General features: G+C 32.6%; 1 protein-coding gene across 1 annotated transcript; it reads left to right on the top strand.

The window, feature by feature from the left end:
* Window positions 1-4,098: 4,098 nt before the first annotated feature.
* On the top strand, window positions 4,099-11,999 carry LOC132184019 (laccase-14-like). The gene is made up of 7 exons (XM_059597500.1): window positions 4,099-4,191; window positions 5,196-5,347; window positions 6,514-6,758; window positions 8,854-8,979; window positions 10,706-11,306; window positions 11,380-11,738; window positions 11,812-11,999. The coding sequence occupies exons 1-7, from the start codon at window positions 4,099-4,101 to the stop codon at window positions 11,997-11,999; spliced, it is 1,764 nt and encodes a 587-aa protein (XP_059453483.1).
* The last annotated feature ends 3,347 nt before the right edge of the window (window positions 12,000-15,346 follow it).

Below are 15,346 nucleotides of genomic sequence, written 5' to 3'. Positions count from 1 at the left end.
TACCATATTCGAAATGGGTATTGAACCTAATTCAACCCAAAAGTTAGCTCAAGAGTTAAAGTTTTTCCTCACTTTATAAATGACATATCTCCTTAATACCCAAGCAACGTGGGACTTTCAATATTCTTATTCTTTGTTTCTTTTTTTATAGGATTATTTTCCCAGTCAATTTGCTTTTATATATATATATATATATATATATATATATATATATAATAGATGTTTGTATACATAACATTATTTTATTATGTTTTGGTTTACAAGATTATTTATTAGCACAAAAGTATGTTGAAATTAGAAGTAAATGAAAAGCAGTTTATGAGTAGTTGAGAAAGTGGAGTTGAACATATATAAAAAATAATAATATGTAATAAAAAAAAAGAAAAAAGAAAAAAAAAGTCACGATCGATGTATATATATATATATATATATATATATATAGCACGTGATAGAAATGGCAAAGTGAGCCTCCTGCAAAAGGCTTCGTCTCAGCCACAAGTCCACCCTACAAGCACAAATGGTACTATTAGCTAGGTAGAGTACTTTTTTCTCTATTCCTTGCACACTGCAGCTTTAAAAATAAAAAATAAAATAAAAATAAAAATAATAATAATTGAATAAGAAATGAATTACTTGGGAAGGTCCTTCGCACTCCGGATTCAAAAGAAAAAAGAAGTTGATGATTCTAAAAACGAAAATGGAATAGGCTCTTCAACAACAAACTCAAAATAAACTAAAAACAATAATTACAAAATGTATTAAATGGGTCAAACTTGATGCCTTTTTATATAGTTGATCGATGTATAGCACGTGATATAAATGGCAAATTGAGCCACCTGCAAAAGGCTTCGTCTCAGCTACATGTCCACCCTACAAGCACAAATACTATTAGGTAGAGTTTCACGTACGTACGGAGGATCTATTCGCATCCAGTGCCTGCCGGCCTAGCCTGCTGTTAGTTAACAAGAAGTCATCCCAACCCAACAGCACTTCAAGACAACCTGGGAGCTTGGATCTGGATGGTCAAACATAATAATATAAAAATAAGACAAGAAAAATAATGTTTGCCAAGTACGTAGTATACGAAAATTTGGTTGATGATCGAAGATGGGTGGTCTGTTCTCAAAACTCCTCTTAATTGCTTGCTTGTCTGAGTGGCTCGAGGTGATATACATTACTACCACTTTGTTGTAAACCCATCAACCCTCTTTAATGTTAAAATTATAGTATTGTGCCTGCCAATCAAAGCTGGCCACCTAGGATTATTGTACCAACTCAAATAAGAATCAAAACACTAAATTATATAGGTTTCTTCAATTTTATTTTTTGTTTTTAAAAGAAAGTGCAGGAGGGCTTAGGGTGCCTCGCCGCCACCCCAGCCCATTTGGGGTAGTGGCTGGTGAGCCACCCCAGCCAATCAAGGGTGGCTGGTGAGCCACCGCTGCTCGCAACCCTTGCTATTAAGGACCCCCATCTCTTTTTGGACTGGAACTCAGCCCCTGTTATCTCTGATCCAGCTCCTTCTGCTCTCCATCCTTGATTGGAAAGCTTTGAAGATTTTCAGATGTGTTAACCCTATGCACACCTTGTTGCTAAATGTGTCGCTTCCCACCTTGTGTTTGAAAGTATTCCCACTTCATCTTTGTTTTTATCTTCTATTAGATTAAGGAGTGGCAAAGACCCTCCATTGTAATTTTTCTTTTTCCCTGTCGTCCTTATTTGAATGAAAAAAAAAAAAAAAAAAAACCTGTGAGAAGCTTTAGCCCGGACAAATTCTCTTTTGCAACATGTTTCGTCATCTAGTGTTCTCATAGTCTTCTCACAACTGTGATGTCGCTTTTAAAATTACCGTTGAATTTTAAATTATCATTATTGACTTTTAATCTATTGGTGATTTAAAAAGCTACATCACAGTTGAGAGAACACTATGAGAACATTAGAAAAACACCAAACATTTCCCAATTATTATTGTGGATCTTTTACGATATGATCTACCTATCATCTACTGGCCCATGAATGAAGTGATATTGAGCACAATGAATTTAATTCGTTGATGAAATATAGGATTATATTTTCCAAAACAATTATATAGATGTTGAATTTAAATGAATAATATTAATTAATTATATATATTAACCTACATCCGATTCATTTTCGATGAACCTGCAGGGTCCTGGTACAGTGGAGATTTAAACATGTTGGTTGATGAGGACCTGCGAACTAGTGATGACTTGCCACATTCAATTGCTTACACCATAAACGGTGAACCTGGAGATTTTTGTGCCTGCTCCAAAGGTATGTTTGTATATGTTGGACTCCTGAACTCACGGGTGACCTGTTTGACCAAAAAAAAAAAAAATTTGGGGCAAACAAAAAAAATTAAAGGAGAATTTTTGGTCAAACAAAAGAAAAATTCGTTGACTATTATTTTATGTCGCACCAATTAAACACCGTAAAATATGGAAAACATTTTTCATAAATCATTTTACGTCGAAACAAACGGAGCCTAAATTTTGAATAATGCTATAGAATTCATTCTTGTGTTCCTCTTTTGTCCCTCTAAAAATGATGTGACTTCTAAAATCGCTATTAAAATTATGATTGATCATTATTAATTTTTAATTAAATAGTGATTTTAAAATTCAATTCATTCATCGAGTAAAATCTCAAAGATACTTTGATGAAATCATCACCCCACCATGCATGAGTGAAATCTCAAGTGCCCCTCATAAAAAATACACGTTTACCACCTCAAACAGCAGATATTATATATTATTCATCCATAACTTACTCCAAATTAACAACTATTAACATTCTTTTTTTTCAAAGAACAATCACTAAAATCAAATACTACCAAACCCCATTACCAAATTAAATCTTAAACTAAACTCAAAAACCAGCATCACATCTCTAGACGTAGTGAATGAAAGAAGCAGGATGGAGTTCAGAGATATAGAAAAACAAAGTGAATAACAGTATAGGACCTTATTAGGCTTATTTGGAGGTATGTTTGGAATTACGTTAGAGAGCTTAAAAAGTATTTTTAGTACTTAAAAAGCCGTGACAAACAAAAGCCGGCCAAGTATTAGGTAAAAAATTCTAGAAGTTTTTTTTTCTTTTTTTACTCTAAAGTTTATGAAAACACACTTTTGGTAAAAATTTAAAAATAAAGCTTTTGCCAAAAAAAGTTTTTTAATTTAAAAGCTCTATTTTTCAAACGCAATATCAAATAGACTATTAGAATGGATTAAGGTTTTTTTTTTTTTTTTTTTCTCCTAAATTTGGTTCCTAAGCAATGCATGTGTCAGCATCCCATGTAATTTCTGGTCTTAGTAAATCAAGGTATACATGGACAAGATGGTGAGTCAGTGACACATCATGCATTTGACAACCAAATTTTTTTCAAAAAAAAAAACTAACATTCCTCTTAGAAAATATTGTTGATACTTTTTTATGCTAATTAAGCAGCAAACAAATTAGTTGAAGACGAGGACTTACAAGTTCAAGGTTGCGAGGGAGGACTTAATTACAAGTTCTAGATTGGGGGGGGAGGAGAGAGTTTGGTGAGTACTGGGACTCGCCAATTTCGTTTAATTAAACGATTTTATTCGTATTATTATTACTATTATTATTTTTTTTGTAAAGTCCACTTAATCCCGTCAAATTACCACCTCAATAATAATTTACCCCTCAAACTATCAATTACGACAATTTACCTTTCAACTTTTTTGAATGTGTGCTTCCTATTTGGATGAATTTGTGGACTATAATAATGTAAAACTATTCCCTGAAATTGAATTCCAATTGTATAAATTTTATTTTTCCCTAATTTTAATTGAATTTTCCTGTTACTACCTGACCTGCAGGCAACAATAAGTCATCCCATGCCATCCGATTCCGAATAATTGAACTCGATCCACCTAACGGTTCAGGATCAACAACAGCAATTTTTTTTTTTTTTTATGTTTTTTCTCGAGCTTTCTTCTGTGTACTTCAGTTGCTGTTTAAAAAGGATAGTCCCAAGCTCAAGGAGTACTAGTCACTACTGATCTCGTACTTCCTGCAAAGAAAAACCAAACAAAAATTGGGTTGAAGAAGATGGGTCTCTTCTCAAAACTCATCTGGCTTGCTTGTCTCACTGCCTCGTTCTTTTGCATGGTTCGAGGTGATGCACATCATTACGACTTCCTTGTAAGTCCCAATCAACCGATGTAAATTTGTTTTACAAATTAATGATTACCTACTTATTCTTTCGATCTTCTTTTTTCTTTAGGATTATTTTCCCCGTCATTTTGATTAATTGGTTGTGGTTAGTCTCATAAATGATTTTAGTTATTTTGCTAATTAATTACCCGGCCTCTAATGATAATAACAATCAACATATCTCTCTCGATTTTCCCGGGCAGTTTTGATAAAGAGGGTTGCTGGAACCACATTTCTGAGCGTTTTGGTATATTTGGTAAAAAGTTTTGTTGTGAGTTTGTTTTTTTGTTTTTTGTTTTTTTTTCTATTTAAATACTGATTTTTGAAATTTACAATTATTAGCGAATATGGGTGATAATTTGTGTTTATATTTCGAGTTCAAGTCGTGTTAAGGTATGACTATAAGATTATATTAGGTCAACTTTAAAACAACTTATTCAATTAAACAGGTCAAATCCTTCAACTCTAACCCTTTAATTTTGTATTGGGTTCGTGGGTTATGTCAAAAATTGCAACCATTATATTGCGTGTCAAGTTTAATTAGTCGTGTTGATGCATATGTATAAGATTATATATGTCAATCATAATCCAAGATATTTAATTAAACCATTCAAACTCTTAAACTCTAATCCTTTAAATTTTGTTTTAAGTACGTATCAAGCTCGCAAATTGTGTCCAAAATTATCGATCCTAATAAGGAAGTCATCAATTAGTCCTCCTCTTTTTCTTTTTTCTGTTTTTTTTTTTAAAAAAAATTTATTCGTAAAGTCATGACGAATATTCAAACCTCTTTAACAATCATCGTTCAAGACCATCCAGCTTCCATCGCTATGCTGTCACATCTGGGCTAGATCTCCATGACCAGTGGAGTGGGCTACCCACGGACTGGTCAAAGGGTGGTTCCCCTGACTAATAAATGTTTTGTATGCATAACAATTATTTTATTTCGTTTTGGTTTTAATTCTAAATTCCTTTTCTCTTTCCTCCTGTAGCTACGGGAGAAAAATTTTATGAGGTTGTGTAGCACGAAAAGCATGCTCGTCGTAAATGATAGTTTTCCGGGACCGGTAATCTATGTTCATAAAGGGGATACTGTGTTTGTTAATGTTCACAATCAAGGAAATTATGGTGTTACAATTCACTGGTACTCTCTCTCCCTACGTACGGTGTTTCGTCAATCAGAAATTTTATTACATAATTTGATGACATCTGTTTTCTTTTTGAATATCTATATATATGTAGCCTTATTTCTACGTTGGAAGTCTTGTAGATTTTCAAAAAAATTCCTTTATTCATAAAAGATGTTGAGAATTTTGAATAAATTAATGATTTTTCTATCCGCCATGATCACTAGTAATAAGAGGGTAATTGTATTAAACTAACCATACTAATTTAAATATGATGATGATAATAGTGACAATATTGAAGATTATGATCAAATAATTACACATGTACATTAATAAAAGGATTGTGTGACTAAATTCGAAAAAAAAAAAAAAAAAAAAAAAAAAAAAAAAAAACTTAAGGGAAAAATATAAAAAAGCCTTCCAAATTATCAGTCATTTGCAATATAGCCTCTCAATGTTCAAAATGTACTAAAGTAGCCTCCCAAACTACCAAAATGTATAAAAAATGCCACTTATTTTTTTATATTCCTATAATACCCATATTCTTTTAACAAATAAAATAATAAAATAATTGTAAAAAAACCAAACAATTTTTTAGAAAAAAAAAAACAGTGGGCGAATAAATACAAAAAATATATATATATTTTTTGGAATAAATAAATAATCAGTCACTATAGTTGGCCTAAATTACAAATTGCTTCATGTAGTATTAAAGTAAAATCAATTTGGTAGTTTGATGGGCTACTTTAATAACTTTTTTTTTTTTTTTTTTTGGAATATCTCAAGAACCGTACCTTTGATTTTACTTTAGTATGAAATGAAGCAATTTGTAATTTAGGCCAACTACAGTGACTAATTATTTATTATTTATTCCAAAAAACTTTTTTTTTTTTATTCGCCCCTTGGTTTTTGTTTTATTTTTAAAAATTTGTTGGTTTTTTTTTACAATTATTTTATTATTTTATTTGTTAAAAGAATATGGGTATTATAGGAATATAAAAAAAAAGTAGCATTTTTGATACATTTTGGTAGTTTAGGAGGCTACTTTAATATCTTTTGAACATTGAGGAACTATATTACAAACGGCTGGTAGTTTAGGAGGATTTTTTATATTTTTCCCAAAATTAATATAATGATACCCATCGACTAATTAATAAATGCAATATGATATATGTTCTCACAGGCACGGAATCAAACAACCGAGAAACCCATGGTCAGATGGTCCAGAGTATATCACACAGTGTCCAATCGAACCAGGTTCGAACTTCACGTACGAGGTCATTCTAAGTACTGAGGAAGGAACTCTTTGGTGGCATGCTCATAGCGACTGGACCAGATCCAGTGTTCATGGCGCCATTGTTATTTATCCCATTGAAGGAATGACTTATCCATATCCAAAGCCCGACGATGAAGAAATTTTCGTACTCGGTACATTAACTTATATGAATCATTTATCTAGCAAATTAAGCATTAGGAATCTTTCTTATCTTTACTAATTGTCAAATAGTATCCTATATATATATATATAGAAAGATATAGTGGTGTAAAACTGGTAAAATTCTGCCTGTGTTAGTGAATCTCTGCTCCTACTAAATCACCATGCTAAGAAAGTAGGTTAATTTTTAGGGAAAATTTCACTGAAGACTCCTGAACTTCCACCCGTTTTGAAATACCCCCATAAACTTTAAAATCTCTAAATTTAGTCTCCTGAATTTTCAATTGCTCTCAATTTGAACCCCTCCGTCAGATTTTAAATGTTACATGACGTTTATACCCCTGACTTTTGTATAAAATTCAAACTTCCAAAACGTTTTTTTATTTAAAAAAAAAAACAAAAATCAAGGATATTTTGGTCTTTTTTTGTATTTTTAACGGCAAAAATTGACGGATGAGTCCAAATTGAGAGCAATTGAAAGTTCAGGGAACTAAATTGAGAGAATTTGAAGTTTAGGGGGGATATTTCAAAACGAGTGGAAGTTCGAAGGTTTTCAGTGAAGTTGTAACGACCTCATCTCATATAGCGGAAAACTGTAATTATCAATACAAAAGTATACTGTTAAAATACTTTTCTTTATACAAAAATACCCAAAGCTATGTCGTACAAGGCATTTATACAAATCTATCCGACAGTCTAAACTCTAGACAAAACTTAACCAACTTGAAATCTCTGTACATCTCAATATGAATCTCTAATCACAACTGCATAATTACCTTGATTTTCCATTCCTGCAAGCACTACAAAAACTGTGAAGTAGTGAGTCAATTGATTTCCGATAATATAAATCATTGTTGAATCATATATAGTAAAATGCTAGACAAGTTATAAAACCACAAAAATCCGTATTATTGGATATCAATATCATACTCAGTAAGTAAGAATACTTAAAGTGGATTACATGAATGGATCATCAAAGGTAATTACTTGAAACCCGTTCTGCTGCAGTTGGTCCATACCCATAACAATCCCTTCACTGACTTTCTCTCTCTCTCTCTCTCTTAAACACTCTTAGAAAGAAGAAAGACCGAGTAAAAAGCGGAAGAATGAAGAATATATGCAAGAGATGGGAGCGGAGATGAGTTGTGAAAATTGTGAAGGAGAAGAGCTCTATTTATAGGAGAAAATCAAATACTATTTCACCAACCCTATACTATTCCACCAACCCTACACTATTCCACCAACCCTATACTATTTCACCAACCCTACACTATTCCACCAACCCTACACTATTCCACCAACCCTATACTATTTCACCAACCATATACTATTCTACCTTCTTATTCTACCATCCTTATACCTACCATATACTATCTTATTATATCACCAATTATTACAATCATACTCCAAATTATACCAATCAATCATCAATTATCATATCTCTTAAATCTCCCAATAAAATAATCAATATAAAATCATCATCATGATATAATAACCTCAAATCAATATTCATTCCAATAATATTCATAAGATCTAATAAATTCCTCAAGAATAAATATTATTACCTAATATCATCAATAAATATCTCAACCTCAAAGTAAATGTCATTACCTAATATGAACATTAATAGCATCAAATTAATATCTCTAAAATAAGACTTTAAAAATCTGGGGTGCTACAGAAGTTCCCCTTAATTTTTATTATCTTTTAACTAAGTTGGGGAAAGTTCTTCCAATTCAAAAAATTGTCATGTGTTTCAATTCATAACATATAAAAAAATTACAAAATTTTTTAGTGGCATGTACTTCTTACATGTTTAAGGTCAGCATACAGTGGCAATTCGTGTTCGTATATCGGGTTCGAATCGTGTCGAAACATGGTATAAGACTATATAGGTTAACCCTAAACCAATTAATTTAATCAAACTGGTGACAAATTTGTGTTTGTGTCTCAAGTATAATTGGTAAATTATATAAAAAATTGTTAACCCTAATTAAGAAACACGTGATTGGAGACATTTTTTGTAACCCAATTTAGTAATTAAAACCTCTACTAATCTTATTCCACATATATACATTGTAAATGCAGGATCTTGGTATATCGAAGACATTAACTCGTTAGTTGCCGAGGACCTAGAAACCGGAGCAGACACTCCGCGGTCAAATTCTTATGTCATCAACGGCCAACCGGGAGACTTATTACCATGCTCTCAAGGTACATAATTAAATTTATAATTACAGTGTGTACGCAAAATGCCAATTCCTTACATATCTAATCATATATCATATATATATATATATATAAAAGCCGAGTTTTGATGTAGAGAGTGCTCAGAATTGCGACATGTGTCTATGTTTTTAATATCTGAGAGTGCTTAGAATTGCGACACGTATCCATGTTTTTAATATCTGAACCCTTTTTTTTATTTTTACCTCTGGTCATTAATTAGCTTAATTAATTGTGTTGATTATATTTTAAGAGTTAAATTAAGTATTATTAATGTCCGAATCAAATAAGGAAACAAATAATATAAATGAAATTATAACCTTTTTTTTTTTTCACACCAACAATATTTTCTTTAAATTTTTAATTTTTTTACTCATGATTTTTAATAATTGAACCGTGCAAATATTGAAAGGGTTTTTCCTTTTTCTATTTTTTTTAATGAATTAAGTGTACGATTTTTTCTTAATTAATTCCTTTTGACCTTTCTTTTTATTAACTTACGTTTATCTCTCTTACCCTAAATCACAATTTTTTTTTTTAATAAATTAAGGGTCTTAATGCATTAATATCTCTCCCTTTATTAAAACATAATTTTTCTTTAATTAATTCATTTTGACCTTTCGTTTTATTAATTCACATTTATCTCTCTTACCCTAAATCACGTTAATCTCTCTCACTCTAAATTTTTTTATGAGTAAATTTTTTTACTCATAATTTTTAATAATTGAACCGTGCAAATATTGAAATGAGTTTTTCCTTTTTCTATTTTTTTTAATGAATTAAGTGTACGATTTTTCCTTAATTAATTCCTTTTGACCTTTCTTTTTATTAACTCACGTTTATCTCTCTCACCCTAAATCACGATTTTTTTTTAATAAATTAAGTGTCTTAATGCATTAATATCCCTCCCTTTATTAAAACACAATTTTTCCTTAATTAATTCCTTTTGACCTTTCGTTTTATTAACTCACATTTATCTCTCTCACCCTAAATCACGTCGGTCTCTCTTACTCTAAATTCACCCTCTCCTTCTACGGCAACAATGTTTCAAAACACTTTCCTATAGAAGTTGACAGTTGCACAAAGTTTATTTGATCAGTTTCATAGAAATATATGCGACTCCGAACTATGATTAAGGTATGAGATATTTGAGATGAATGTATCTTTGTGCTTTTATGTATAAATTTTTAGCAATTGTGAATTGATTATCTTTAGTTTGTTTCTTTAGAATTTTTTTGTACCAAACACGAATTTAAATTAGAGATTATGTAGAGATTGTATCTCTCCCTTTATTAAAACACAAATTTTTCTTAATTAATTTCTTTTGACCTTTCGTTTTATTCACACACATTATCTCTCTTACCCTAAATCATGTCAATCTCTCTCACTCTAAACTCATGTCTCTCCTTATACGGCAACAACATTTCAAAACTCTTTCCTATAGAAGTTGATGGTTGCACAAAGTTTATTTGATCAGTTTCATGGAAATATATGTGACTCCAAACTATGATTTTCAAAGTTCTCTCTTTGAAAGTATTTTAAATAAACTTCTCTCTCAATGCCTTTTTTTTTTTTTTTGTCATTTATACATTCACTAATTATTATTATTCTTTTCTGTCCTATCATTTTTAAAAACAACCCTTACATTGCACGGGGTACAAGCTCGTTATTATACTTAACACGATTAATGTTTTGTTTTTGTTACATGTTACAGAATCAACGTACCGTTGGGTGGTTGATTATGAGAAGACATATCTTGTCCGGATAGTTAATGCAGCCATGAATGCAGAACTCTTCTTTGGAATTGCTAACCACAGCCTCACAGTTGTCGGGATGGATGGGAACTACGTAAAACCCATTCTCAGCGATTATTTAGTGTTGAGCCCCGGACAAACCATGGACGTCTTGCTAACAACAAACCAATCTTTGAGCCACTACTACGTTGCCATAAGACAATATGACAGCGCCAGGCCAGATGTTACAAACTACGATCAAACAAATGCTACAGCAATTCTTATGTACAGTGGCAACTATACTGCCCCAAATTATCCAACCTATCCTTCCACCCTTCCTTCCTATGAGGACTTTCGTTCTGCCGACAGATTTTTGGACCGCCTTAGGAGCTTAGCAAGCACAGATCACCCAGTAAACGTCCCACTGAATGTAACTACCAAAATGTATATCACAGTTTCTATGAACCAGATTCTCTGTCCAAATGAATCATGTGCTGGGATAAATGGAAATAAGCTTTCTTCAAGCTTAAACAACATAAGTTTTGTCAACCCGACTACTGATGTATTGCAGGCCTATTACAGGTATATATATATTCTCACTCTTCAATTTTCTTTTTCTGTTTATAATGTACTCATTGTTTCAAAAAATGCGCAGGAACTTGAGTGGAGTTTACACCACAGATTTTCCAAACTGGCCTCCATCTTTGTTCAACTTCACTCAGGATGATTTGCCGTTCAATACTACAGTGCCGATTCAGGGGACCAAAACTAAGGTGTTAAACTATAATGAAGAGGTGGAAATAACTTTTCAAGGGACTGAGGTATTGAATGCTTCAGAGAATCATCCAATGCACATGCATGGGTATAGCTTTTACGTGGTTGGATCAGGTTATGGCAATTTCAATGATTCGATTGACCCCCAAACCTATAACTTGGTCGATCCACTTGAAGTGGCTACTATAGGAGTCCCAAAGAATGGATGGGTTACCATCAGATTCAAAGCAAGTAATCCTGGTAAGCTCTTTAACTTTGGGGAAGAAAAAAAAATTAACATTAATTTTTACTTACATTTGATGGTTTATGCCAGGTGTATGGTTTTGGCACTGCCATTTTGATCGACATCTTAGCTGGGGCATGAATACTGTAATGATAGTGAAGAATGGTGACACACCTGAGACAAGTATCCCCCCGCCCCCTGCTAATATGCCCACTTGTAAAGGACCATACCTCACTTGGATCGAAGACTTTGATGATTCTAATGGAGAAGTTAATTAATTGAAGATATATTGATTACAATAGTGTTGGTTTGATTTGCACAAACTATTTGTTTAGTATGTGTCTTGTATTTGTAGACATGGGCTTATTGGTAAAAAGATGGCTTTAATTTGTTACTATTAATGTAATGTTGAGAGAAGTTACAAGTTGTAATTGAGTAGAATTATATAATTAAATATTAGACCTTATTTTAAGATTAGTTTTATTAAGATTAGATTTAGAGAAAAATATAAAAAATCCTTCTCAACTAACAACTGTTTTTAAAACAACCCTATGAAGTTTAAAGTGTGCTAAAATGGTACATCAAACTACCAAAGTGTCCCAAAAAAGCCACTTTTTTATTATATATATTCCTATAATACCCTTATTCTCTCAAAATGAAAAAATAAAATAAAATAAAATAAAACTTAACTTAACTTTGTTTGAACAAAAAAAAAGTTTTTTTGGGATAAATAAAAAATTAGTCATTATAGTTAGCTTAAATTACAAATCTCTAGTGTGGTATAAAAAATAGAGATAAATGCAAAATCAAACCATGTAGTTGACCTAAATTACAAATTGCTCAATGTCGTATGAAAGTGAACTCAGAGGTCCTCTGGATATGCCAAAAAAATAATTTAATCCCTAGAATCAAATTCTATTAAAATATTTGACGAATTCTGTTAGATGTCATGTAAACACTAATAAAATGGTGACATGTGTAGCTCTTAATAAAAAGAAATATAAAAATATATTAAAAGAAAAAATTAATTTTCTTTTAAACAAAAAAAATTTTGCTATTTATTTTATTAACTTTTTATTTTAATTTTTAAGAGAATAAGGGTATTATAATGTTAACAAAAATCTTTAGCGAAGTTAATTTATTTACAAACATGAGTTATTGAAAGATGCCTTGGCCCTTGGTTACTTCTAATAACCTACCCAAATTATCCTATTACAAATTCTCATAACAAAGATATATATATATATATATATATATATATATATATATACTGCAGCTTGACATGCCGTTTTATAGTAGTTGAAAGTCGGTCAGACAAACGGCAAATTGAGCCTCCAGCTCGTCTCAGCTACACGTCCACCCTACAAGCTGGCACAAATACTAATAGGTAGAGTTTCACGTAGGGAGGATCTATTAGTATCCAGTGCATGCCGGCCTGCAGTTAATTAACAAGAAGTCATCCCAACCTAACAGCATTTCAGGACAACCTGGGAGCTTGGATCTGGATGGCCAAAGATAATAATATAAAAATAAGACAAGAAAATAATGTTTGCCAAGTAGTATACGAAAATTTGGTTGAAGATTCGAAGATGGGTGGTCTGTTCTCAAAACTCCTCCTGCTTGCTTGTCTGAGTGCAATGGCTGTTTCTTTTCCCTGGCTCGAGGTGATGTACATTATTACGACTTTGTTGTTAAGTCTCAAACCCATCCACCCTGGCCTCTTTAATGTTAAAATTAGAGTAATGCTATATATTATAATTCTATTCGAACATTCATTTAATAATCCTTAATTACATGTTACATCATTTAAATATAGTATAACTTCATTTTCAATTTCAATTAACATGATAATCTATTCACAGTTAAATTTATAAAATCTAACGGGAACTGCCATGGGAATTAAAGAAATGTGTGGTGCTTAATTGCTTTGGACAAATATGCAATTCCATTTAGAATTTTATAACTCTTTTTATATCGCTTTTATCTTTTATACACAACACATGGTCATCAAATTAATCAAGGATAATTTAATAAAATAGATGCTTGTCAAATTCATAGTTTGTGGGCTCATTTCAAATTGGTTGTGAAAAATAATCCCAACTTTACACACACACAATATATATATATATATATATATGTGTGTGTGTGTGTGTGTGTATTGTGTGGGGGTGCTCTTCCCCTGTTTCTACTGTTTTGAAGGCTTGATTGCTTTTTGCCACGTCACTTATATTTGCAGACATGGCATACTAGAAGAGATGGCTTTGTTACTAATACAGCAATGTTGAGGTAAGTCACAAGTTGTATTTTTTAGTAATTTTCTACTAAATAAGGATTAGATCTTGTTTTAAGATTAGTTTTATTATCAGTATTTTGAATATTATTTATCTCATCGGTTTGTAAATTTATATAAAGTAGATTAATGCTAATAAAAATTATGAAAGAAGTTGATTTCCAAATGTCATCTTAAAAAAGGCCTAGATTACTTCTAATAACCTACCCAAATTATCTCATTACAAATGCACGTAACAAAGGTATCAAAGCATATGTTAGATTTCCAAATTGATTGTTCGGTGTTAAAGGTTGTTCGAATATACAGAAAATATATAATATTTTTCATAACTACGTTGATATCAAATATTCTCTATTTATGGGTTGATTGTAATCAAATATAGTGACTGTAATCAAATCAAGGGGACTTGATTACTATACTTGTTTTTAGACATTACCTTATAAATAGAGACCTTTGTATTGTAGACAAATTAAGTTAATGAGCGCAATGTAGCCCTTAGGGTATTCCGGGTAGTGGACATAAGTATCTAACACTGAACCACCCGTAAATTCTTTGTGTTATTTTTCTATATTACTTCCACTTATTTCCGCCTAATCATTATCTCAACATGGTATCAAAACCACTTTCTTGTGGCCTTCAACGTCCTTAACGTTTTCTCACGTTCCATCCGACAATCTCGGTGCTCAATTCCACCACCATTCTCCACCCAAGCTCTCTGCTAGCTCAGCCATGCACCACCACACTCCTCCAATCACCTCAGTGGCTATACCATTGGACAAATTTGCCAGCGATTGTCCCAAATATGCCTGAAAATCCGCGATACAAGGGCCCACGCTCTGTCACGCACCACCTGGAGTTTCTGCCAAAAACACTACGTGATCCACGCGCCGTCGTCGTCAGCCACTTACAGAAAGGATACCAAATCCTTGATCAGAGGCTATCGATTTGCCTACCCATGGACACAACGTGTCTAGACGAAGTCACACGCGCCCTCAAGCGCCGCTCAAGTTTGGCTCATCATTGACCTACAGCTGCTAGCTGTCATGCATCATCGTCCTCAGCCGCTTGCAAAACAGGAATCCTAAATTCTGGATCGGAGGCTGCCAATCTACTGAACCACCCAGAGCAAGACGTCATTGGAGTTATCACACGACTCCACACGCCGCTGGAATCTCCTGTGTCTTTTCCGCATGCGCTGCTGCCGGATCTTCTCAATCGCCGTCCAGTCAACCACTCTGTCCACCTACACTCACCCGCCATCATCAGTCCGAGCTCTCCATTGTCGCCAACAATCCTCTGGTTACCAGCTCCACTGTGTACGTCATCCACTGCTGT

Source organism: Corylus avellana, chromosome ca6 (genome assembly GCF_901000735.1).
Source record: "Corylus avellana chromosome ca6, CavTom2PMs-1.0".
Lineage (NCBI taxonomy): Eukaryota > Viridiplantae > Streptophyta > Magnoliopsida > Fagales > Betulaceae > Corylus > Corylus avellana.
This window is presented reverse-complemented; position numbering and strand designations above follow the sequence as displayed.